Here is a 25,385-nt window from a genome sequence, read left to right as displayed (position 1 = left end):
TGCAAATACTGTTATTTTATATTCAGATTATTTTAAATGATTACACCAACTCCCTTGAAGCCTCGATTATGAAAGTGATAGTCTGTATTTAACCAGTGGCTTTTAGTTGTAATTTTGTTTTAGGCTCAATTGCTATTTTGTTATGCTAATTTTGCAGATACACACTTTTTCACACTTTTATCTATTCTCTGAGTACAGACATCATTATAAACTTCTGATACTCTGATACTTATAAGCTTGTTAAGTTAAAAGTTATGCATTGTGATTCCATGATTGTAATCTAAATGGTCTATCTTCTAAATTTCTTCTCACCTTCCTCTATCCTTCTTTCTCCCTCCTCTCCCCTTTTCCCATTATCTTTTGTTTTTCTCTCTGCTTTTATTCTTCTCTCTTTTCCTACTAAGTCACTCATTCTCTTTCTTCTCATTTTGTTATAAATAAAATCACATTTTGTAGCTAGATACTACCCAGTGTCTGATACATTTATATTTATTAACATATACACACACATAATCTAACTTTTTCACTCAATGGGAAATGAATTTTCTTATTTATATTTCATGAGATGTTTGAAAATTTGCAAGCATTTTTAAAGGCTCTCCTTCTCAGAACAAGAGAAGTTTCTTTAGTCTTTCTTCCTCTGTCTAAATGGATAGAGATTCATATCCTCTGAGATTCTACTTAATTAAAAACATTTATAAAACCACAAGACTAATTAGAATAGCACCTATATTTCTTTCTAAGTCCTCTAAATTCTTTTCACAGTGTAATATCTCCTTTTAAACCAAGATTCTGTTTTCTTGAAGTACTCAGGTTTAGCTTTTAATGGACAGCAATAATGATTTGGGTATCTGTTTTTGACCAACTCCAAGTAATCTTACTTTCAATTGGAAAATTTCTTTGCAAACATTTTTAGCACCTATGTTGGTTAACACTATTAATTCTACTGGTATAACAGTTAGTTGGCAATAGGATTATCTCACTAACATGTTGTACTATTTTCCAGTTTCCATGAAGTATCTTAATTTTGTTGCCATAATGAAAAAAGGTATCCACTTGTAAGAATAACTTTGCCTTCCAGTAGAATTCAAGATGGTGAGGCATGAGAAATGAATCTACCTTGTTCACATTCTTCTTGCATGCCATTTGATAAAGGTCATTTGGTTTAAAAAAATAAAATGATAACTGAGAAGAAATTTGAGAAGAGTTTCCCTGTTGCCAAATGTCTTATAAGCAATTAAACTTATATAATACTTCAAGTAATTTTTTTGCCTATTTTCCAGTAATAATTCACAGTCCAATAGGTTAAATTACTGTATTGAAAGGGTAAAAAAGGAAGAGTATTCTTATTTTAAGTTAGCCTCATTTGCAAAGAAAGTACATATTGCCCTCTCTGACAACCTTACCTTGGGTCTTCTGTGCATGGATGGCCTGCCCTCTGTGTCCCCAATACTTGTGTGTTGGATGGTCTTGTACTAAACCCGTCACTGCTCCTGGGCATAATGGGGTGATATGAAGTGCTGTAGAAAACAGGAGCAGCATTGTCACTCAGTCAGCTGCAAGAAGAAGTAACGTGTATGAATGTACAGTATAGGCAGATCTATGAAAGATCCAGTCTCTTTCTCCCAAAAGACTCTGTTCCAAGATACAAGGAGAATTCAGTTCTATTTGGCAGACCTCCAGGACAGTCGGGAAGCAGTAACAACAACCACAACAAGAAGATTTCTTGATATCTTTACTCTCCATGTTTTAAGTGATATTTTTTCCTTATTGGCATTTTATTTATTTTATTAGAACCAAGAAGTAGTACCCATTTCTATTGGATTGTTTGGATAGGAATCACATAATTGGGCTGTAGGAGAGGATGTGGTAGAAGTGAGATAAACTGTATGTGACACATTTAGACACATTCCTAACAAAATTTGAAGGAAAGACCCTTTTGTCTTTTAATTGGGGAGGAGATGACTTGAAGTGAGATTCTATGAAAAAGGATATGTAGAATCCAGAAATGATGTGATTATGCTTTAAAATAAGTATTATTAAATAATTCACACTTTTAATTTGGAGAAATTAGGTCATTACCCCACTCCTCCCACAAATATTCGATCTTAATCTCTGCATAATGAAGCAACACAGTGTTATCTGTCCTGGTACTATCAGAGAATGCCAGTTATGACAGACTCATTGTTTACTTTAACAGGTAATTTGTGGACCGGAATCATTTAATTGTTCTGAGTACATAATTACATGTCAGCAATTTCCAATTTAATTAAAATGAACAAATCTGAAGATTAAGGGAATTTTTGAATTATTAATCATTTTTCCACTAGGAAATCTTGTTGCTCTGCAGGAGATTTGTCCAGTGTACAACTATACGTATTTTTTTCCTTCTCTTTCACAGACAGACAATTTTCCCGCAGAGCCCAATTACATGGGCAGCAGGCAGCAGTTTGTTCAAAGGTAAGGCCTATTAAATAACTTTCTCAGCTTCCTTATTTGCATTTGTGTCAAAATTGCTTTGCAAGAGACTACGCTTCAGCTTTAAACTGGTAGAGACAACACTCTCTCTTCTTTTTCTTTATATGTATTTCAGTAGCTCCACGTTTAAGGACCCAGAAAGAGCCAGCCTGAGAGACAGTGGGCACGGGGACAGTGATCAGGCTGACAGTGACCAAGACACTAACAAAGGCTCCTGCTGTGACATGTCTGTTAGGGAGGCACTCAAGATGAAAACTACTTCAACTAAAAGCCAACCACTTGAACAAGGTGAGTGAAGTCTTCCAGTGCTTACAAAGTGTAAAGCTTAAGCAATCAGTATCAGCGTATTAGTTCTGCAGTTGCAGTGTGTCATGGTAGATTTGTACGTTGATAATTTAGCAAGGAAGCTGAAAAAAATCCCACAACTACCTTAGATAAAAAGCAAATATGAAATATCATGATTGCAACTGAAAAAAGGAGAGCCAATGGAGAAAGACCTTAAATCTTTCAAGAAGAACTTGGCTAGGTACTAGAATGTACTTCTTTTGTGGCTATTTCCTAACCATTGCTATTTTAGATTTTACTCACAGGTGAACTATTGGCATTGATTAGCTAGATTTGAACATTGTCAGTTTATAATATTAAAATTAGTGGACTCAAATTTTAGGTGAAATGGAAACTTGATTGAGATCTTTTTATATTTACTACTAGTGTCAGTTTATCTTTCCTTACCTTCAAAATAGCTTTTCAAATGTCACACTTTTTCAAAAGCCACACTTTTGGCTTCTTTTTATTTACATCCATGTCTTCGTAGACAACAGATGAATATAAACTTACAGTGATACAGATAATGAAATAACAGCATTGCTTAAAAAAAAAATTTTTATGCTTTTGATGTTTCCAACACAATGAAAGTAATCAAGAAGGATTCTTTCAAGGTAAATAAGATGCTCGTACATATAAGACAAACTATGAATAACTTTTTATGTTCTATTTTAAACAGTGAAAAATTGCTGCAAAAATGTTGTATATCGAATGTGAGAGTTATAAGTGAGTTAGATGAGCTCATAAACTTCAAAATATTAAGGATACTTATTACATTTTTAAATTAGAAACTACATTTAAACATTATGACCATGGCTTGAACATCAATTATTGATTGATGACTCCTATAATGTACATTTTTGTTATGAATGCAGCCTGTACTGCCATAAATAAATCATTATGTAGAGAAATTTTTAATTTTCTAATCACATAATTTCAATAAAATTATACATGCATTCACACTTACATATTAATATGCCTAGTATAATTATTTACATACATTCAAAATAGGAGTAAATGGACACATCAAGCATTTATGTATATATTAATATGTATGCGCTCAATGCAATTTTGCTGGATTTACTTTTAGTGTGAACCTTAGAAGTCTATTTAACAACATATATTTGACTATTAACTTCTTTTTGTAATCTTTTGCCAAATAACTTTCTAGATAATGATACAATACTATTTATAAATGTATTTTTACTGGTAGCCATTCTAACAATACACACAATTCCTATCAACTCTGATGTCCTCATTTGAAAGGAATTATATGGTCATGATGACTGGTGACGCTATGTGTTTATAATATGAAAACTGTTTTAGGCACACATTATATGATGGCTGTTGGGTATTGGTATGTAAATATACATCCTGAATTTTTGCTTGATTTACAAAGTCATTCATTAGGTAGTTTTCATAATAGTATTATAATTCTACTATTCATCAATAGTAAATAGAAAGGTTACATGTATTGTCACATCACTGGAATTTTAATAACAAGAGAATCAACCCAAAAAACAACAACAAAAAATACCCTTACTATTCACATTAACTTTAATTCTTTTTTTTTTTTTCTTTTAACTCTGGGCCTCGGTGCTCTCCCTGAGCAATTCAGTTTAAGGCTACTGTCCTACCCTTTGAGCCACAGCACCACTTCCCAGTTTTCTGGAAATGACTTTATCTGGAGATAAAGTCTCCTGGACTTTCATGCCCAGTCTGTCTTTGAACTCAGATCCTCATATCTCAGCCTCCCGAGTATCTAGGATTACTGGCGTGAGCCACCAAACCGGGTTTAACTTTGATTCTTTTTTAATCCATAAACAAAGCCATGTATTTAATGAAAAGAGAATTCACCTTTATTATTTCTCGAAATGTAAGTTAGTACAAAAAGCTATTTTATTAATTATATCTTTAAAAGTAATGTATTAGGAATGTAATTTTCATTTTTGTCCAAAAACAAAGGTTGACACATATGTTAATATCATCTGTGAAATAATTGCTAATGTTAGAAATGAGAATGCCAATGTAAATGTCTCATTGAAAGCATTTATATATTTTCTTACTAATAAGTTCAGGAAAAGTATTATTAATCCAAAGGTAAGACATAGATCATGTATGCATTAGCTAAGAGAAAAACTGATTTCACCTTAAAACTTAAATTATAAAGTTAATTATTAATTATCATATTTCCTTAATTTATTCTTTTATTGCATCAATAAATATTGAGTATAGAAGGAAAAGTAGACATTTTTAGCAATGTCGAAAATAAAATGAATCCTGCATTCAAATAATCTTAGGTGACAGAGTTGGAGAGCTCACTGTTTCTCTCTGTTTTTCTCTGTGTTCTTCTCTATCCACTTTCTTATCTCTCCTTTCATACCAAGTACAAACAGTATACATCTCTCAGACCATTCAGCTGTTATCTCTCTATCCATGTGGCTATTTCTTTTCTATATCTATTATCTATTGTATCTTTCTGTGTCTTTCATTTATCTATTTATCTATGCTTTCTGTCTACCTAGTGACATCCAGAGAGGAGCTCTTGCTGCTTACTGTAAATAGTGAACTTTCATAGTAGCATTAGCTATTTAACCTGAAAGATCTAAATATAGGACAATGCAGAGCTTAAGAAAATTTACTAGCTTGTATGGCAAATTTTAGGCTTAATCCTAAATCTTGCTATATGCAAGACTTCTGTTACAAGACTTTAAATTTCACTACTAGAAAAAAGAAAGAAACAGAAAGAGAGAAAGAGGGAGAGAGGAGAGAGAGAGAGAGAGAGAGAGAGAGAGAGAGAGAGAGAGAGAGAGAGAGAGAGAGAAAAGAAAAGTAAGAACAGAGAAGCAAAAGAAAAAAATTACCACCACCTACTTCAGTTTACATATAAACAAAGTATATATAAACATATAAGCAGTTTACATGTAAACAAACATACAACTACTTCAGTTTACATATAAAAACAAAATAGGAAAACCATTACAACATCTCATATTCACTGATTAACCAACTAACAATTCATTTTTATCGTACATTGGTCAGTACTTAAGACATAGGTAAAATTTAACTTTTGTAAACATTTACAGTAAGTATTGTTTTACTCACACCTAAGATTTGAGTGTGTGTGTGTGTGCATATGCCAGTCCTAAATCTTGAACTCAGGATCTAGTCACTGTCATTGAGCATTTTTGTTCAAGGTTAGCACTCTGCCACTTGAGCTCCAGCTTCATTTCTCATTGCTTCAGTAAATTGGAGACAAGAGTCTCCCACTTCCTGCTGGGGCTGGCTTTGAACTATATAATCCTCAGATATCAGCCTCCTGAGTAGCTAGGATTACAGGGGTAAGCCACCAGTACCAGGCTTGAGTACATTTTTTTTTGTCCAGTCCTGGTCCTTGAGTGCAGGGCCTGAGCACTGTCCTTGGGTCCTTGGGTTTTCTCAATGCTAGAACTCTACCACTTGAGCCACAGCACCACTTCTGGCTTATTTTCTATGTATGTGGTACCTAGGAATCAAACCTGGGCCTTCGTGCATGCTAGGCAAGCATTGAGTACATTTTTAAAAAATAATGTTAAGCAGTATTTGACAATGAGTAAGAAATAACCAAATACAAATATATTCGATATATCAGATAACAAAGTGAGATACTGTAGCAGTATGAGATAACCAAGGGACAGCAAAAGAGCTGAGAGATAACATAGTACCTTAAGGACAACAATCATTCATTATATGGCTTTGTTTCTATATCCTAGAGGTCCTTTCAATTAGCATCATACTATATGGCCTTATGTATCAAGGTTTTGCTCTATTGCAAATCTCTGCTAGTAGAACCCAAGGTTTCTATTGATTATGACAAATGAGGGAAACCATTGAGCCTCAGTTCCTTTGAGTCTGGCTTACTTCAGTTAATATGATTTTTTCCTAAGTCTTTCCATTTCCTAACAAATGGGGCGATGTTGTTCTTTCTGACAGCAGCATAGAATTCCATTGCATACAAATACCACATCTTGTTGATCCATTCATCAACTGAGGGACATCTAGGTTGCTATGGTAAATAATGCTGCAATGATCATTTCTATTAATTACAATAAAAAATCTTAAATAAAAAAATAATGAGTAAGAAAGAAGACAAAACAAAGGAAGACAGCAAGAACAGCAGCAACAACAACAATAACAACAAAAAAAACCCTTCCCTGTCAACCAATGATTTATTCATTCAAGTATTATACCCATATGTATGTAAAAAAGGTTGACAAAACATGGCCACTGGTGGTTAATGAATATATTCTCATTTACTTGAAAGCTTCATGGCACACAAGGTTTCACATAATTCAATGCATGTGCCTTTCTCTTTTGATTGTATTTTTATTATCTGTAAGTATTTGTATAGGAGTTACTATTCAAAAACTCTGTTTGTGAGAACAGTGCATTTTGATCCTTCTCCCCCATCCCTATCAGCCCCACTTACCTCCTTAGTTTTCTTCCTCCTTCCCCTGTGTTCAGCATACCCCCTACACACCTTTCAAGTGCCAGTTTTCTGGTAAATCAGTTATCTTTCTTTACTGATGACAGATGTTGACATCCATATGTGAGTAATTATCTCAGGCAGACTTCAAATATTAAATCATTATTTTTAATATTTTCAAAGACTGCTAAAAAATAGAAAAAAAATCTTATGAGAAAGAACCTAAGAGCTAAATAAAAGGAACCAATCCTGTTTTTTACTGTCACTCATTAAGAGCAGGAGCATTTCATTGTGCCAATTTCAATGGGAAAATCAAGTAGCATATTATATTTTACAGTTTTGTGTCATTTTATTTGGATTCATTCCTATCACAATAATCTCAACTTACAAAATAAGATTTCCTCTTGCAATTAAAATGTTTGAACTTTTTACAAAAGAAAAACAATCCCCAAATAGCTTGTACCTTTGTCAATGTTACGATTTCTTTAGAGACGACTTAGGGCGCTTTTGAGGATTTATTTTATTAGTTCAAATGTCATTTGTCTCTCCACTTTGCTGGAGTTAATTCTTTTCTGTTCTATTCCTGATTTTTGCTACATCAGCTCAAGAATTTCAAATATACAGCACTAGAATGTATTGCCTATTATTTTAGCAAACATATAATTCAGCAGCTAATTGAAAGTGTGAAGGGCTACGCTGCAGATGTGGATAGATTTAAGGTTTTGATGCTAAAAAAAGCCTCGAGTAGAAAAAAATAATTTTAAAAATTTTTGGCATACTAACATAAATTCTCAAAAAATGCACTTAGTTCTTCAATGTAATTGTATGGCTGTGACAGTTTCTGCGAATTAGATTTTCCTCCATGTTTTCTTTATCCTTTGTCAAGTATAGGGATGTTGAATGGATGGATGGATGGATGACAGGACAACACAGAAAAGTGATCAAATGCATGGGCTTTAATTTTACTTTCCTATTTTAGAATCAGAAACTTGACTTTTAAGGTAAATAAATGCAGTACAAGATATATAGTGTTATTTTCTTACTTTCATTACCTAGTTGCACAAATGAGTTTCAGCATTTAATTTATGAGTACATCTTGATCAATGCCCCCTTTCATGTTTCCTTCATCTCTCTCTGCCCCTACTATACTCTCAGTTTACTTAGTTCTAATTTCAAATTTTTACGAGTATTACAGCTGCATTTGCCCACAGTTATATTTCTATAATAAATAGCAACGACTTGAAGCTAAGTTGTTTTTCATTTGTTTTGTTCTTTGGAGGGCTTGACTTCGAGGCCTCAGATCTAGCTTACCTTTGCCTTTCAAAGCTGACTTCTACCACTTCTGCCATGCTTCTATTTCCAGCTTTTTGCTGGTTAACTGGAGATAAGAGTCTGACAGAATTGTCTTCCATGGGTTGACTCTACATAGATCCTCAGATCTCAACTTCTTCACTTTCTTGGATAACAGGTATGAGCCATTAGCACTTGGCTCTTTTTAATGTTTATGCATTAAAATATTATTCACAACTTGATTTCTTTCCATTGCTAACCATCTGAAGCCTGGTAAATGATTAATTGTTAGTAGTAATTGTTTCATCCCAAAATATTTAATAAACATTTCCTAAAATTCAATAGTCTCCTTTAATTTCAAAGTAATAAATGTGCATTAGCTTAAAAGCTCATCTGTAATATCTGTGAGTTCCAGATAAAAGTTCTCAGCTTTCTAACAATAATCAGTCTTTCTAATATCTGATAATTGACAGAAACTCCTTAAAGTCTGTAGCTAGGTGAATAGAAGTGCACATTGTGATATGTTGACAATTTGTACCAGGGTAGTCACCAATAATGTTGTCAAACTGATGACACTATTTTGCTGTGGCTACAGTTTAGGATATTTGTTCAATTGAAGTTGTTTCTAATATTCAACTGTATTTAATTACTTTGTGTTACCTATTTTTTTTTACTTGATGGGCCCCTTTCCCTTTCTCTGCTGTTAAAGAATTCTTGGCTTTTTATTTAATATTATTTTATAGGTAGAAAGCATTTGTAACTGGAATCCTTGATGAAAGTCTAACTTTCAAAAAGATCCATGGAAAATTGAGTGTGATAGAAATACCAAATAATGTAGATTTCTATAACTAATTCCAGTTTTAGAATTAACTAACAACCTTAAGGATTATTTATTTATTTATTTTTGTCAGTCCTGGGGATTGAGCTCAGGGCCTGGACACTGTCCTTGGACTATTTTGTTCAAAGTTAACCACTCTGCCACATGAGCCACAGTACCACTTTTGGCCTTTTCTGTTTGTGTGGTTTGGAATTTTTCTGGCATTACATTTTCTTGGATAAAATATTCACTAAATTGGCAACAACTTCAGTTTATTTTTATCAAACTATAGTCTCATAGTCCACATAACTTTAGAAGTTTCAATGACAAGTCTTGTTCTCGTGTGCAAACATCTGTTTTTAAAATCCAGCAGCTGGCATCATGAAAATAGAGATTTTATCACTCTCACGTTTGTTGCTCATTGTAAAATCTCTTGGTAAGTGTTGAATGATTTACTGTAGATTCCGTGTAATTTGGGGAATCTATTCATTTATATAGCACAGCAAAGAGTTTTCTTAAACAATTTGATTAGAAATGTGAGACCATTAGTTTCCATAGTCTCACAAGGCTTCCCTGCCTTGAAATTGTTATACTGGTTAAATATCCCAATGAAATAAGAACATTTTACTTTTTGTAGAATTATATCTGACAATTTTTGAGAAAAATATCCTTTACTAATATTTGCATACTCTTAGGAAATTAGAAATGTGACTATAAACTATAAAAGTTCTGAATAATTCTCAGCTCATTTGTTAATTAAGAAATATAAGACAATAATTTTATTAATTGAATAGGTCTAAAATGTACCCTGGATACTTTCTGTTATTTTATTTCAATACAATATGCTAATATTAGAAACTTTCCATTTTTTTAAAGACATAATACAAAATACAGTATAAAAGGCAAGCTTAAACAATAACTCCTCTATTTTGTAGATAGGAAGAGTGATTCCATAGTTTTCATGTTAGTGACTAGGTAAGACATGTTCCTCGAATATAATTCTCTCATTAAGTTTTTTCCATCATCCTATGGCTTTCCTATAACATACGCTTGAGAGTTTAATGTCTCCAAGAGACACATTTTATTTCTTTATGACTCTAAAGGCATAAATTTCCACATTTGAGAGGTGGATTCCTTGTTCTATAGCATAGATTTAATAGACGTTCCCAAAAGACTACAAAAATACATCATCCTAAATGTAGCCATCATATTTACTGTGTAAATGATCACCAAGCATTAGTATTGTATGTATCACTTCAGTCTATGCAGAGTATCTATCTGTAAGTGTTGGTCTCTGACACTTTAGAGCCCGGATTCATGGTGGCAGGAGAGATTTTCTTTTTTTTTTTTTCTTTTTTTTTTTTGCCAGTCCTGGGTTTGAGCTCAGGGCCTGAGCACTGTCCTTGGACTTTCTCAAGGCTAGAGCTCTACCACTGGAGCCTCAGCACCACTTCTGGCTTTTTTCTATGTATGTAGTACCCAGGAATCGAGCCCTGGTCTTCGTGCATGCCAGGCAAGCACTCTACCACTAGGCCAAACTCCTGGCCCCTTTTTCTTGTATTCATTTGTTCACTCACACATTCTTTTAATAAATGACTGTGCCATGGAAAGAAAAATAAGCTTAAGCCTGGAATAGATCCACCAGGATCTCACATTGTAATTAAAAAGACATTGGCATCAATTATGACCTGAATGCAGCAAGACAAATTCTACACAAATAGTAGAGTGATGAAAAATGAAAAATTAGGACAAATTTAAGAGATTGGAGATTTCTGGAATGGGAGACAGATGAGTGGAACCTTCTGCTCACTTGGCAAAAGTAAGTTAGAGAAAAGAGTTTGACAGGACACACTTAGAAGCTCAGATGAAACCAGGCAATGTGTGGCAAGTTACTGTAAGGAGCAGATGAGATGCGACGAGGGAGAATAAGGATGGCAGATGTGAGACTGGGGAGGTGGCTCCAAGCCCAGTGATGCAAAACCTGGTATATGGTAGGTAGGTCAAATTTTCATAAAGAGATGTGCTTTTTCCAAAAATGCCTGTGTAGACAGAGGTACAATTAGGAAATTTAGGGAATCATCTCAGGCAAAATGAAGTTCAGGGAAAAAAATGATAGAAGGAAAAAAAAAGGACAAGACTAAAACAGCAAAACAAAACAAAAAGCTTATTGTAAACTATACATATGACAATGATCACAGCTTGCTTAATATTTGATTTAAACTGATTTTGCACTAAAGAATTCTAAAAGGGGGGACCGGGAGTTTGGCCTAGTGGTAGAGTGCTTGCCTAGCATGCATGAAGACCTGGGTTCGATTCCTTGGTACCACATACATAGAAAAAAGCCAGACGTGGTGCTGAGGCTCAAGTGGTAGAGCTCTAGCCTTGAGAAAGTCCAAGGACAGTGCTCAGGCCCTGAGCTCAAGCCCAGAACTGGCAAAAAAAAAAAAAAATTCTAAAAGGGATAAAGGATTTGATGTTGAAATAAATAAATGCTACTTGGATTATTTCATTCATTGGTTAAGATTTTGATTATGTATATGCATATATAAATGCATACCATATTTATGTATGTATATGTATACAAAAAGCTACAACTAAAAGCTGCAATTTGCAAACACATATGTGGTAGCTTTCCCTAAATTATTGTGATTATATTTTAATAATATAAATGACAAAGTGATGGATCAAGTGTAATGTAACAACTTAGAAATGCTAATAAAAGGAGACGAACCAAACAACTTCTGGTCTGTGACAGAAACTTCAGAAAAAAGTTGAGGTAGTTTACAGAATCAGTGTCTTGTGAATATGATTTTTGTTATGGAGAAAAAAATGGTTCAATTTAGTATTATGGTAAGAACAGCAAGCAGATACTACAGGAAATTTTGATTCAAACATACTGATTTAGAAATGTCTGAGGCATCCATAAAAAAGCATCAAAAAGGCAGCTGGCAATACACTTGGCATGAGAGAGATCAACACACGTACATTTGGAACTAATTGCTGTTGCATTGTGCTTGAATCAAGTTAAATTATTTTTGTATTGAATATTGTATTTTGTATTGAGTACTGAGAGAAAAGAAATAGGGACCCAAACAGATCCCTAGCAGAGCACAACATTTCAAAGTTGTGAATAAGAATAATTCAAAAATAATTCAACCTACCAAGATGAGTTTCTTCTGTGTGAATTTAACATCTGGAAAATTTTAGCTAACGTATAGAGTCTTCAGATTTTAGTTTCATCTAAGTACGATTGATCTTATACCTGGATAATGCTATTTTCATGTAAGATAAAGCTATGCTAATATAACTTTATTTAATGGCTTACAAACTAGATCTAAACACAGTCTCAACTATGGTCTGGCATCACTAGCAGGGTTGATGTTTTGAATGTTTAGCTAATTTTCTTTTAATGTCCATTATGCATATGGGACTTTTCTCAGTTCCTATGCTGAAGGTTTGTTCAACAGATATTTATTAGATTCCAGGCACTGTTCCAAGTGGTACAAGTTGAGAAACACATGTGCTTGCGCAAATGGAAACCTACATGCCAATGAAGATTCAAGCCTCTAGTGATCCCTCTCATGGAGTATAATTTGGAGAAACTTATGGTCTAGTAATGGAGATAGACTGTTAAACATTTAACAAATTGTGGAAAATAGGGTTATACGTTTGGGATCAGTAGAGAAGCCTGAGCTCTTGAAAGAGGAGAGATAAAATACATATAATTGTTGAGTAAATACTTCATCTGAGATGCAATTTAATTGAGTTTTATTTCAAGAGATAAGAGAAATTCAGCAAACAGTATAAACACAATAATCAGATGTGATAACTACATATAGTATTAAGGGATAAGAAATAGTTTGACAACAAACAAGAAAAAGGAAGAGTGAATTATAATCAGTAAAGAAGGCTTTATGCTCTCCTTAGTAAAAAATAGCCAAGGAGAAACATTAGGTTTTCTGAGCATTCTAAGAAAGTGATGCTTCCTAAAGAATGTTTGTGTAGTCTGACAATGGGCAGACTACTCTTGAAATTATGATGAAGTAATGAAAATGAAAAAAATTGCTATGAGGAGATATCACAGAAGTATGGTCAAGTTATAGATACAAAATTCCCTGATTTTCAAGAACAGCAAGTAGGGAAGAAAAGGGTGATGGAGTTGGGAGAGAGTAGGCAGGAAAGAAAATTATTTGATTATCAAAGCTGAATAATATCTATATTGAGGCTGGAAGGAAATGTTGAAGGCTGCATCTAAAGAGAGGGTATTCACTGAAGAATAATGAGAATGCCAGCTCTATAATAAACTGGTAATAGAGAGAAAGGTAGAAAAGATTATAATAGATACATAACAAAGGAAAAAAAACCCTGTAATTTCCAGGAGCTCATAAATAGATGGTTCCAAATCTTCTCCACAAAATACTAAACAAAGGTCATCATTGCATGAATTCTCTTATATCGTATGAGCAATTTCTATATAAATGATGCTCAGAAATGAGAAAGAGAAAAAACAGAACTAAGGAAAGCATAAAATGGTCTGCCATGAGGCACTATTTTGTCAAAAACTGATCTGACAATTGTGAAAAACTAAGAAATAAGATTTGATGATATATCAAACTGAGTAGGTCACTAGATTTTAAATCAATTCTGTTATTCTTAGTAATAGTTTTGACAAAATTTTAAGCTGATGCTGTGATCTATATTATTGCCATACCTAGAACGAGATGTTTTCTAGAAGAAATTCTTAGATCTTAGAGAGATGATATGGTAATTTATAGATACAATCTAACCCCTTGCTGCTGTATCCAAAACCAATTAACAATTTTGTAGTGAAAAGTCTGCATTTTCACACAAAATGAGCCAAATGAATAATATACATAAACTGCCAGTTCAAGTCAGCTTTTAACTTTGAATTTTACTTTTAAATTAGGAATAAGGAATATGTAGACTGGTAGTACAGTTGTATACTGTGACTTTTACTTTCTTCATATCTTGAGAATAAATTACAAGGATGATGATTCAAGAGTAATGAAAAATATCTACAATCAAGAGGAATTATTTTATCCATTTTCTGATGAAGTCACAATAAAATCATGTAGTTGAACTTTTGCTTCAAATGCATACATTAAAAAAGAGCTAATCCATCACTCTGTAATAGGTTTAACATGATTAACATTTGCCTGGAGACACTATAAACTAGTCTTGGCAGATTCAAAGGTTTAATCTCAAGATAGAAGTATTTTGAATAACACATTTAAGATTTTTATAAGACTAAAAATAAACCTTCATATCTCATACTAAGCTTACTTTGAAACAAAATTTATATTTTATGAAAATTGATTTATCTGCTCAGTATTTTTTTTAGGCTTTACAATTTATAATGAGCCATGAAATTGTTTTGTCTTTTTCTTGAGTTATTTAGTTTCCAATTCTAATTCCTAGGTTATTAAACAATAGTCTTTATGTTGATAGTTGATCTTTAAGATCCTTACATCCAACAGAGCAATAGTTTAAGACTGAAGAGAAAGTAGAAATACTCAGAAGGTGATAATAGTACAGGATAGCCTCATAATTTACATGAGCAATACTTTATCCTGTTTGACTGAGTCTTAAGGAAGCAAAGATATAAAAAAAATAAAAATATTGCCTGAGGAAGTTGCATTCTGTTCCTCAGGGAATGATCTTGAGTATCAATCCATATATAAATACTTTAATTCATAACAATTTAATGCTCTTGAAGATGACTTTAATCTTCAAGGTGTCTTGTCTTGGATGATACCAAACTTTCTTGCACTCAGTTATAGCAGGTAAATTCCTAATCTATATGCATGTACATACATAACTGAGTGCTACTAGGTACATCTGTAAACAATGTCTTGAGAAACTAGGTCTTGAGGGTGGAATTATATTACCAGACTGAAGGTAAGATGAATATCTGGAGATGAAAACATAATAAAAAACTAGAAATGTATTAATCTACAACCTAATAAAAAATGGCAAACAAGTAGAAATTTGTTTATTATGATAGGCTTCTAATGGAGATATCAGAAACAAATATTTAAGCTGGTTCATCTTCCTTTGGCACAGTAAGAATTTTAAATCTTTTTCTATAAATCATTTATATCTTGATTTTGAGTAATGTTATTTGACCTGACTTTTATTTCATAGTCTTTAATTAAAAGACAGATTAGAAGAATAGAAGTGAAGGCTCTGTGGCCACTTTGATCATTTTTCACCTCTCAGAGGTCTAATTCATGGTTGCTGGGCCCGGGAGATGTTTTATTGTAATTATTCCAAGCAGGATAAGCCGGACTTGGCATAAAGATCAAAGATTATGAACAGGAATAGCAGTCCTTTCTGATTGCGCATAAATTATTGGGGGAAAACCAAGAGCAGAGGGTGAGAAAGATATGTACAATTAAAATAGGCCTAAAGCGGGAGCGGTGGCTTACACCTGTAATCTTAACTGCTCAGGAGGCTGAGATCTGAGAATTGCTGTTCAAAGCCAAACCTGGGTACTAAAGCCCATGTGACTCTCATCTCCAATTAACCACCAAAAAACCGAAAGTAGGGCTGTGGCTCAAGGCAATAGCCTTGAGCTGAAGAGCTCAGGGACTGCGCCCAGGCCCAGAGTTCAAGTCCATGACTGTCAAAAACAAAACAAAACAAAACAAAAACAGTCCTAAATCTCAGATATAGCCCATTAACTCAGTCTTTATCAGTGAAGGAATTCTTGTGAAGTTATCACTTTTTTACTGGAAAAGAACTGGAACTTAATGGTTTCTTTGAGTGTTTAACTCTTCTTTAAGATAATAAGTAGATGAACTGGACCACTAGAGTAGTTTTTTGTCCTCTCAAGATGTTTATCACTGAATCTTCCTCTTTCCTGTAATTCAAGGTGATTGCAAAGAGAGTAGCTCAGATGAAAGTGGACAGGAAGGAAGTTCTGGGACTTGTAGTTCTACCTTTTAGACTGGAGACAAAAGAGCTCTCCTTCATCTTGAATTTTCCTTCTTTTTTCTTTTGTATAAATAATGACACATAAACCTTTATCTTAATTCACATTTAAAAGATAGCAAATATATGGAAAACACTGTGAATATTTAATCAGATAGCAAAGGAAGACTGCGTGGTTTTTAGGAATTGAAAGGAAAAAAAAATCACTTATTAGAAATCTATGCATCAGTCACTACACAGGAACCTGTAAACAAATTAGTCATCCAGCTGAAGATAGAGACATTATCAGCTTCAACAAATGAAAACAGGAGCTGTAGAGAACTGAAATTTCCTTAGTGAAAGAGGGTACAATTAACTTTTGTCCCTTTTACTTATAGCCTTCAAAGAAATTTTCTGCAGAGAAGACTTTGCAAGGCAATTGTACTAGTATTTCTTAGTAGAAAATAAGAAATGGTACTTTTTAATGCAGAATTAAATCTTTTTCTTTAGTTAACTTATATCTGTCTCTATCTTAAAATGATAGAGACAAAGACAGAGACAGACAGACTGCATAGATACATTGATTTCTTCTTTGGTGAGGTCTAGCATACTAATTTATAATTACTGGTAGAAACGGACAATTCTAAATGTAGATGCTGTCTCTGCAGCTAATTAGGACTTTTAAAATTTTCTAAAATAAGCACTGTCATTAATTTGGAGTAATAAAGTCAATTTTGTCTTAGAATCCTGGAGTTTATTAAATTTTATCAATAGTTGTATGTTTAGGACTATCATAGACTATTCAAATATCTATGTTATACAAACCAATTTAATTATGCTTTATTGAGAATCTACACGTTGCATTATAGCCCATCAATATTCTAAAGACACTTTACTGTTCTCTAGGTTCTTGTTCAAAACTTTTATATAATTAAAACAGTGCAAAAGATAGTGACTAAATTCTATTCAGCTACTATTTTTTTCTTTTTTTTTTCTGTATCCCAAATAGGTCAGCCCTTTTCATCTCAAGCCCTGAGAAGCCAGCTTCCCTTACTGCTTAGGAATTCCATTGAAAGTCTTAGTTCTGTACTTCCCTTCCCCCACTAAACAGCTTTCCTTTTTAGTCCTTTCCTCACTTGAATCTAGGGATCTGTTTTCTAATCACCAACCATTTGAGCAAGATAGTCATTTCCTTGGGATGTAAATGAAATAATCTGACTTCTCTAAAATCGTTGTGTAGCCTATACTAAGCAGTTGAGATAAAAAAAATTAAACCTTTAAAGTTGGCTGACACAAGTTTGGTTTGCAGGGGGGGTTGTTTTGTTTTCTTTTTGTTTTTGTTTTTGTCACCCTGTTAGCTCACTTTAAAATAGCCTGGATTATTATCTCCTCCTCCTCCTCCTCCTCCTCCTCCTCCTCCTCCTCCTCCTCCTCCTCCTCCTCCTCCTCCTCTTCCTCCTCCTCCTCTTCTTCTTCCTCCTCTCCTTCTTCTTCTCCTTCCTCTTCCTCTTCTTCCTCTTCTTCCTCTTCTTCCTCTTCTTCCTCCTCTTCCTCTTCCTCTTCCTCTTCCTCTTCCTCTTCTTCTTCTTCTTCTTCTTCTTCTTCTTCTTCTTCTTCTTCTTCTTCTTCTTCTTCTTCTTCTTCTTCTTCTTCTTCTTCTCCTTCTCCTTCTTCCCCTTCTTCCCCTTCTTCCCCTTCTTCCCCTTCTTCCCCTTCTTCCCCTTCTTCCCCTTCTTCCCCTTCTTCCCCTTCTTCCCCTTCTTCCCCTTCTTCTCCTTCTTCTCCTTCTTCTTCTTCTTCTTTTCTTCTTCTTCTTCTTCTTCTTCTTCTTCTTCTTCTTCTTCTTCTTCTTCTTCTTCTTCTTCTTCTTCATCTTCTTCTTCTTCTTCTTCTCCCTCAGCCTCTGCTTCTAGCTACCTGCCTGTCTTTCTGTCTCTTTCCCCCTGTTTCTTTCTGAAATATTGTTTGTTTTTTTCCCTAGGTAAATAGTTCCACTACTGGGAACTTCTTTTACTAAAATATCTCTTTCATTAGTCTGCATGTTTTCTATGGGAAGAGCTTTTTCTCTTACTCCAGTTTATTTTCAAATCTTGATTTAAAAGAAAAGAAAAACACCTACTAGTTAAATGAAAAGAAAATAAATCAAACCAGTGATTTATCAAGAACTGTAATGTAGAATGTAGAGATTTTACTGAACTCCAGGTCCTTGGTTAATGATAAGTATCTTAATCAGGCAAATGATGTAATTTTTAAACTTCAGAAATCTAATTCTTCAAGATGCACTATGTAACATACTTTTTTTTACTAGTTTTCACATAATTTTCAATAGTTTTGTAATATGCATTGATAATTCCCTTCTGAACAGAAGAACTAATCAGCCTAAAGTCACTTTGATTTTATATTTCAAAGATAAAATTTCAGATTAGAATGTGTAGTTCTAGTTTTGAAACCGTATTTGCAGATAGTTTGCCCAAAGCCCAGGAAACTCAAATTGGACATAGCCATTCATAAGCCATATGTCAAACCAAGAAACAGTAAAGGGCAGAGAGAGGAAATTTACTCCCTGACAGCCAGTCATAGGAAGTGGGTACTTCAGTATATCTTCTACTATCTTCAGCTGTATATATATTGGCTTCAGATTAAAGAGGGAGAATTGGGGGAAAAGATTGAGAAAGGTATGCAGGGGTGATACACACTGTCTTCCACTAGTAAAGATGGATGAGGAGCTCAGACTTGGGGAAGATTTTTCATTTTTAAAACATTGCCTAAAATGATTGTAAGGGAACTGGAAGACAATAGCTCAGGTCACAAGTCACACATACAATGTGGGGTACTCTTAGTTAATTTGAAGTGTGCAAAAAAAATCGTCTGTTCAGTTATCTCTTGCAGTTTCATTAGTTGTTTTATTTCATAGTGGCAATAACTATAAGAAAATTCTAAACCAACCCAAAAGGGTAAAGCAGGTGGGAATTGCTAGAGGTAAATCTGGGTTAAATAAAGAGAACTACTCTGAAAGAAGGAAGGAAGAGGAAGAGAGGGAGAAAGAGAGAGTGAGATAAAATTCAAGTGTAGCTTCATAATAAAGTGGAATGAACATAATTGAAGCGTAAAGACTTCACTCTTAGATAGAGCAAGAAATAGTTGCTACTTTTTTTCCTATTCATAACCTCCAAGTATTTTTTAACAATACTGTTTTATTACAGATAATCAGTATATAAAATAAGGATAAGTGAGGAGGTATTTGTCACTAGAGGATGGATGAGAGCTTTCCTTTGCTCTCATGTTTCCAAGAAAAATCATAGGTCTCTGGGATCCACTCGAGAGAAGTATTTTGCTATCTTAGGGACAGGAGAGTTTTACAAGGTGGAAGTTTTAGCAGAACAGAAAGAAGAGAAAGAAACAACACCCGCTCCACACACAAGAAATGAGTTAAAAATTCCCAGTGGTTGCTCCTCTCTGTAGCCTTTTTCATTCTGAGATGGGGAAATACACTTGGATCCTTAGCAACTACTAATCCTTATATAATGGTTCTGGTTGAGTGAAATGGATAAGACTTACCAAATACCTTCAAGACTTTTGCCAGACCTATCTTCCCTTTTTACTGTCTCTTTACTTCATAGAGAGATTACACACACACACACACACACACACACACACACACACACACACACACACCTTTTAAGCATATATTAGCTATACATGGAAGGATTTCATGTTGGCATTTCCACTTATGAGTAATGCAGCCTTCTGAACAAAGGTTTTAACTCCTTTCTCCAAGAAGAACACAAACATAAAATGTCCCCTTCACATCTCCTAATTTGTAATTTAATATCTAGGAATACATATGGTAGGTAGGGAGTTTGAGTATATCTTTTCAGTTAATTCCCTGGTTCTAATATCTGAGTCTAGCATTTTTTTTTTTTGCCAGTCCTGGGCTTGGGCTTAGGGCCTAAGTGCTGTACTTGTGCTTTATCAAGGTCAGCTCTACTATCACTTGAGCTTCAGGACCATTTCTGGCTTTTTTCTATGTATGTGGTACCAAGGAATCAAACCCGGGTCTTTGTGCATGCTAGGCAAGCACTCTACCAGAGGCCAAATTCTCAGCCCCAAGAGTCTAGCACTTCTAATAATTGTTAAAATAGAATGTAATTCTGCTTATATCCTCATCTATCTATCCTGCCTCAAGAAGAAATATGAAAGGTGAATACATCAATTTTTAAATATGCAAGTATTCAGAATATAGTATGATATCATGGGAAAGATGGACAAATATATGTAACATGGGAAAGATGGACAAATATATGTAACATGGGAAAGATGGACAAATATATGTAACCTTCTGAGTATCTGCAACTAATACTTGATTGCCAGCGAAGGGAAAGTAGAAATCTGGGGCATTCAGGCTAGTAATGAATCAAATTGACACTATGAAACATACATACCCCAAGTCAGCAAAATGAAAGCTTATCTTGTGAGTAAATGCAGTTCTAAACTGTTGTTGAAACAGGGCACAGAAGTGACCTTTTTTTATTTCTGGACCCAGAGAACGTATTTGCCTTGCAATAATCAGATTCAAATAGCCAGATGAATGTGTTTATTTGTGAAATCCTCGTACACTTAGCTATACACATACACTGATTTGAAAACACATCCATTCAGGTAGGCCCAGCTAGAGCAATAAAGATGTAGTGAAAATAATGGGAGAAATGAAAGATTTGCCAAAAGGGATAATAAAATATTACTAGGAAAAGAAATAGCAGAATAGTACTCACTATTATAAGTATCTACAAAAGGGGTAAGCAAACCTCTTCCAGGTGTGATGTGAGATGCCATGTAGTATAAAGAGAATGCCTATTTTAAACAAGTGATAAAAGAGGTTTTCAGGTTTCTCCCTTGCATTTTATTGAGAATACCAGCCCTGCATTTCCTTCTGTAATATATTGAAAAAACTTAAAAACCAGGTTATCTAAAACCTCAGTAGTTACTAAAACTTCTCTGAGGTGGGATTTTGTTATATATGATTATTGAACATGATCTTTATACTCACGCCCTCTCTTTCACATACACACACACACACACACACACACACACACACACGAGCTATGCATAATTTCTTGTATCATATATATTCATCTTTAAACTTTGAATAGCAAAAGTTTCTAATTTTTAGAAAATGGTATTTAGCTTACATCCATCAAAACATTTTAACTTCTCAAATATGATTGTGTCTGGAAACTATCGTCTTGTAAATTATTTGTCCTTAAATTTACAATGTGTGAAAGTAATATATAATAATGGATTTTCACATAAACTTATCCAAAGTATTGTCTTAATTTGAATATGAGATCATTGAAAACCATTAGTTATCAATTTAATTAGATGTTTTCATATGATAATATTTTATTAATCACCATCTCATAAACATTGAATATTGAAAAGAAGGGGAATAACAAACTTTTATAAAGCCATAAGGACAAGTCATTTGTTTTATGCTATGAGTATATATTATAATACTTAGGAATAAATGTTAGATAATTAACTAGTCTTAGAAGTTGGAAGTTACAAATATAAATTTGCATATAAAATTTCTGTGTGCTTGTTCCTATATAACCCATTTCACTTGAAATCTTGATATATTTATTACTGTCATCTATTAGAGTGACTTGCTGTTATTTCCTTCAGAGATAGCCAATTTTTCTCTGATGTCAGTTTAACAATGTTAAACTACTCACATTCACTTAATAATACAATATAGTCATTAATACTACCTTGTAGGAGATTTATCTGCATCATGAATAACTTTAACAAGGAATCAGATTTTTACTTGCTTTGATTCAATATCGTTCTGAAATTTAAACTGTGTCAGTAGTGTGTCATCCTATCAATCTTTATCATAACCTTCAAGGGAATAAATATTGTGGTATTAATACATTTATAATTTGTTTGCAATTTATTTTGTGGAGACTAGATGTAGATGTTCCCATAATACCATAAATGTCTTATAATTATGATTACTGTACTATCTGCTAAAAGTAGTGGACAGGGTAAAAATCTTCCTGGTTAATATTCTATCAGTGTCTGGGTTCTAGTGGCTCACACCTATAATCTGAGCTAATCAGGGAGGCTGAGAACTGAGGATTTGTGTTTTATGCGTGGGCAGGAAGGAAAGATTGTTAGACTCGGATCTTTAATAATAAACTACACCAAAAGCTGGAAGTATCGCTGTGATTCAAGTGTAAAATGTGAGCTTTGAGCAAAATTGCTCAGGAACAGCACTGAGGCTCTAAATTCAAGCTGGAGGGTTGGCACACACACACACACAATTATATCAATATTTGAAGTATTAGTGATTGCCATCCGTTGTTATACTTTCTTTTCTTAATTGGTGATTTAACAGTTATTTGTAGCAAGAACTTTATAAAACACAAAGGGGTAAATTCATTCTCAATATAAACCTGATTCCTGACTTCTTGTTGCACCTTTTAACCTAATGATCTTTTGTTATTTCAAAAGGTGTCATTCAAATGTAAAGATGTTAATAACTAGGTGTGAAATACTTAGGTTTTTCTGTAGTATCTTCTCAGTATTTCTATAAAATCAAAATTAATATACAGGCAGTTTATTGAATTAAATTTCTGCCATTGACAGAAAAAAATAAAAACATTCAGTCCAAATTGTGCATTTGGATTTAACCTGAAAATTTAAGCATTTGGGATTAGCAGTAGAATGACAGCAAAACTGTGCAGGGAGCAATATCATGAAATTAACACATATATTTAGGTAAAAATTTTCTCTGATTGAATAAAAATTGTAAAGGTGATATCAAGCTGAAGTTTGAATCAGTTGTTCCTATAAAAAGTGACAAAGATCAGAAATGAATTGTTTAATGTGAAGAAAGATAGATTTGCGAATGTTTACAAGTCATTAACAGTATTTGAGAACTATTGGGATGCAAAATCCATAGAAGGAAAATATCTGAATGATTAAGAGAAGAAATTCATGATATAATAAAATAGAGTTGAAATAGAAAGCAATGTATAATTTTAAACATAGAGATTTCAGATGCTAATGGTGTTAAGTAAGGTAGGATAAAAGAAGATTCATTAAAGTACTAATGCTAAGTAAAAGTGTAACAGTTTCCTGCAGCAGTATTCTATGATTAATTAATTTCAAATCTTTAAAGAATACTTGTTTACCTAAAATGTCACTTTAGAAATTATTTTTGTTTTGACATTTTAAATAATAACATGGTCTTATGTGCACATATGAGCCATATCCCTCATACCAGATAAATTGAGTTAGGAATGTTTTACAGATAATATAGATTAAAATAGAGTCATGCATCTAAGTATAAATATATACATTTAAACTTTGAATTGATTTGGTAAAGTGAAACTCTCTGTAGTCAAGTTTTATTTTGTCTTCATTTACATTTGTACCTTTCATATAACTATGCTCTTAAACATGAATAAAAAATTTCTTCTGAAACCTTAAAGAAAGAAAAAAGTTGGAATATTTGAATTTAAAAGTGACATCTAAGATGCTATTGTTGACTTAAGAAGGAGAGAGCTGAAATTCAGTACTAGAGGTGGGGAACAATGTCTATTTCAGAAGAGGCTTTTTGCATTTTTGTGTGGAGATTTAAAATGTTCAATTAAGAAGTATCCAAAATATGTTAAATACAATCTCAATTAGATATAAATGTACCTTTGTAGACTTGACTGGAGCTTTCATATCATTTTAATTTTTAAATTTTTCTTTGATATTTCATGTGTTCATGTTCATAAACTTTACTATTAGTTGCACATATATATGTATATATATATATATATGAATACACACATACACGCGCACACACACACACACACACACACACACACACACACACACACACACACATATGTCTGGCTAAGAACTTTCCTAACATGGCTGGATCTTAAATGTTTTATGCTTAGTTTGGAAGATCTAATTAATATCTAATTTTTCTAAGACTGAATGTGGAAGCAGACAAGTTTGCCATTAGAAGAATGATGTGAAAACCTCTATTCCAATTCTACTATTTTCATGGCATTAAAGAGGTCATAGTTAGTTCTACCTTGCTATTAATTATGACTTCTTTATGAAGAATGTATTTGTGATTTTTCCAAATTTCCTACAGATACTGATGATTCAGATAAAAACATTATCAATAATAAAAAAATGTTTCTGAACAATCATAGTCACTTACTCAATAAAGTGTTACTGGAGCAGCTATAAAAAATCAAATGTATTATAAACAAGTAAACAAAACAAGAGTCCTTATTAGGAAATGACAAGGAGAGTCATGAAGATAGCTCTCTCAGGAGAGCTCCAACAAGAAAGAACAACCACTTGTGGTTCTCCCTTCTCTAGAATATTGACTAAAATAATACATAAGTTCCACAACAGCTGAGAGAATGAGGTTGAGTAGGAATCATATAGGAAAGGAAAAGGGAGAAAATGGATTATGTAGCATCACATAGAAAATGAGAAACAAAATATAATAATTTCAGTTTAATTTATTCCAAGGAGATATGCAGGTTGTTATTTTGAAAGAATTAATTTAGATGATATCCTTTCACTGTAAAGTATTTAACTTTTATGGAAATAAGATTATATTAAGCTTTCTTAGATCTTTTTATGTCTGAATATATATCACTTCAATGAGTAGTTTTGAGTATATGTAATATTTAGAAAACATCTAACATAATTTTGTAATTCTGTATATTTTATTCATATATTCACATACTTGTTGTGCATTGTATATCCACATATAAAAGTCATTTAAAATACATGGGCTAAAACTATTGATCTCATATCTTGAGAAATCTACTGATTTCTAAATTAATTTTTTTTCCCCTAAATACCCTTAACTTAGAAATCAATAAAGAAGGCAATCTTCTCTGTGGAGTCATGCTTCTACTTTGGGCAGAGGAAAATAATATTATATAATTCTTTTTTAACAATGGGATTTGCTAATTACATTTGCCAATGATAACACAGTTGAAAATACCTCTCATAATAATAACAATTTTTTTTTTTTTTTTGCCAGTCCTGGGC

General features: G+C 33.3%; 1 protein-coding gene across 1 annotated transcript in view; it reads left to right on the top strand.

The window, feature by feature from the left end:
* The window catches only part of Pcdh17 (protocadherin 17), a 92,774-nt gene that overhangs the window by 30,351 nt on the left and 37,038 nt on the right, over positions 1–25,385 (top strand). Inside the window, exons 2-3 of the mRNA XM_090342067.1 lie at positions 2,402–2,460; positions 2,594–2,766. Coding sequence (XP_090198193.1) covers positions 2,402–2,460; positions 2,594–2,766 — 232 coding nt within the window. The remainder of the gene's footprint in view (positions 1–2,401; positions 2,461–2,593; positions 2,767–25,385) is intronic.

This window comes from Megascapheus bottae, chromosome 11 (assembly GCF_031878675.1).
Source record: "Megascapheus bottae isolate mThoBot1 chromosome 11, mThoBot2.hap1, whole genome shotgun sequence".
NCBI classification, from domain to species: domain Eukaryota; kingdom Metazoa; phylum Chordata; class Mammalia; order Rodentia; family Geomyidae; genus Megascapheus; species Megascapheus bottae.
The sequence above is the reverse complement of the archived record's forward strand: the minus strand, read 5'-3'. Positions and strand labels throughout refer to the sequence as shown.